The 1744-nt window shown below is 35.9% G+C and overlaps 1 protein-coding gene across 1 annotated transcript; it reads left to right on the forward strand.

Annotated features, from left to right (window-relative positions):
* Positions 1–343: 343 nt before the first annotated feature.
* Positions 344–1438, forward strand: LOC107902306 (translation initiation factor eIF-2B subunit gamma-like). Its single transcript, XM_016828517.1, has 4 exons — positions 344–399; positions 686–752; positions 1051–1131; positions 1214–1438. The coding sequence occupies exons 1-4, from the start codon at positions 344–346 to the stop codon at positions 1436–1438; spliced, it is 429 nt and encodes a 142-aa protein (XP_016684006.1).
* Positions 1439–1744: the final 306 nt, after the last annotated feature.

Consider the following 1744-nt stretch of genomic DNA (forward strand, 5'->3'; position numbering starts at 1 on the left):
CTGCGTCGCCGTCCTCTACCGCCACTAATCAGTAAGTATTTTTCTTTAATCATCATTCATGCCATAAGGATTCATGGAAAGGAAAAATATATATACACATATGTTTCTGTATATAAACCTTTGATTCATGGAAAGAATTTTAATCGTTATCAATGAATTATTGCTTGGGATTTACTCAAACAAGAGATTGAAAACCCTCACTCTCAAATCTCAACATAGAAAACCCAAGTTGCTTGCTCATCTCCCCCATTCGCCGTTGCCCATTGGTATCTGATTATTAACCATAATTTTACCAAATTCCATTGATTTTGATTGTTAGAACATAGAACTAATCGATGCAGGAATGGAAGCAGTAATTTTCTTGTTGTGGCATTTTAACAGTCGAGGTTGCTTAAGATGGTAATTTCATCCATTAGGGCTTTGCTCATTTTATAGAATCTTATGCGTTTCATGTCTTTCCTCTTTACACTGTAGTCTTATGTTATCTAGTACTTGAAAAAACAAGGTAAAATTCATTATTTTGGCATCTTGAGAACCACATTATACAGCTTCGAAGTGAACTGTCCTGTTATGATTTGTTGTCATCAAGAGATATCCTTGGTCAAAAAGTAGACTTGAAAGTGCTTTAGTATTTTCCCTTTTATACTTTCTCTTTCTCCATGATGTTAACTATTTCTGTTCTCAGTTTTTGCAATCAGTACTGTTCAGTGTCAGAATTTGTTATTATCATTATTCTGAAGCTTCCTAATCAGGTTATGCATGTACTTTACATAACTCCATTTGTTTGCACATGTGGAATCCCTTAATCACATATGTTCAGTCTATTAGTGTAAGATTTTCCTTTTTTCTTTCTTTAGTTCCAAAAAACTATATCTAAGATGACCATGCATGCATACATGCTTCACTTCATTTCTGTTTTCATAAATATGTTCTTTAAGGTTGTAAGGTTGCATGCCATTCTTGTGACTATGAATCATATTTGTTTGTAGTGAGATACTCTTCTTTTCCTAGTTTAATAACTAACTGGTTTCCTTTTATCTGATGTTGCAGATTGCTGTAGTCCCTGAGGATATTGGAACGGCTGGGGCACTTAGGGCAATCTCACACTACCTCACTACAAAAGACATTTTGGTTAGAGTTTTTTTCATTAATTGTGTTTGAGTTCCCAAACAAACTAGCTTCTTTCCTTACAGCCCTCTTCATGTTCCTACAGGTTGTGAGTGGTGATCTTGTTTCTGATGTTTCTCTTGGTGCAATTGCTGCCACCCACAGGCGACATGATGCTGTAGTGACTGCAACACTTTGCAGTGTTCCCATTAGTCGGTCTTCAGAATTAGGGTCCTCTGGTGGGAAAGACAAAACCAAAAAACCAGGACGATACAACATCATTGGACTGGACCCTTGCAAACAGTTTTTATTACACATAGCAATAGGTTAGACTTCTAATGTTCTAATTTATTTAGCATTTTCATTGGGCTGGAGTCTTAAATAGAATCTTTGAATGCATTCTAGGAGCAGAAATTAAGATACACGACTTCAGAAGCACCTTCTCCATGCAGTAGGCCAAGTATTGCATACTGTGTAAACAGAATTAGTCTTCAAATTTTAATACTTGGTAGGGTGGCCTAAATTTAAACCCTTTGGGACAGAAATTTGGACAATTTCTTTGACAATGAGTTCTAATGATTTTTGTCTTCAAGTCTTTATGGTAGTTTGGCCTAAATTTAAACGCCGCTTTGAAAGG

The sequence above is a fragment of the Gossypium hirsutum genome, chromosome A01, assembly GCF_007990345.1.
Source record: "Gossypium hirsutum isolate 1008001.06 chromosome A01, Gossypium_hirsutum_v2.1, whole genome shotgun sequence".
Taxonomy (NCBI): domain Eukaryota; kingdom Viridiplantae; phylum Streptophyta; class Magnoliopsida; order Malvales; family Malvaceae; genus Gossypium; species Gossypium hirsutum.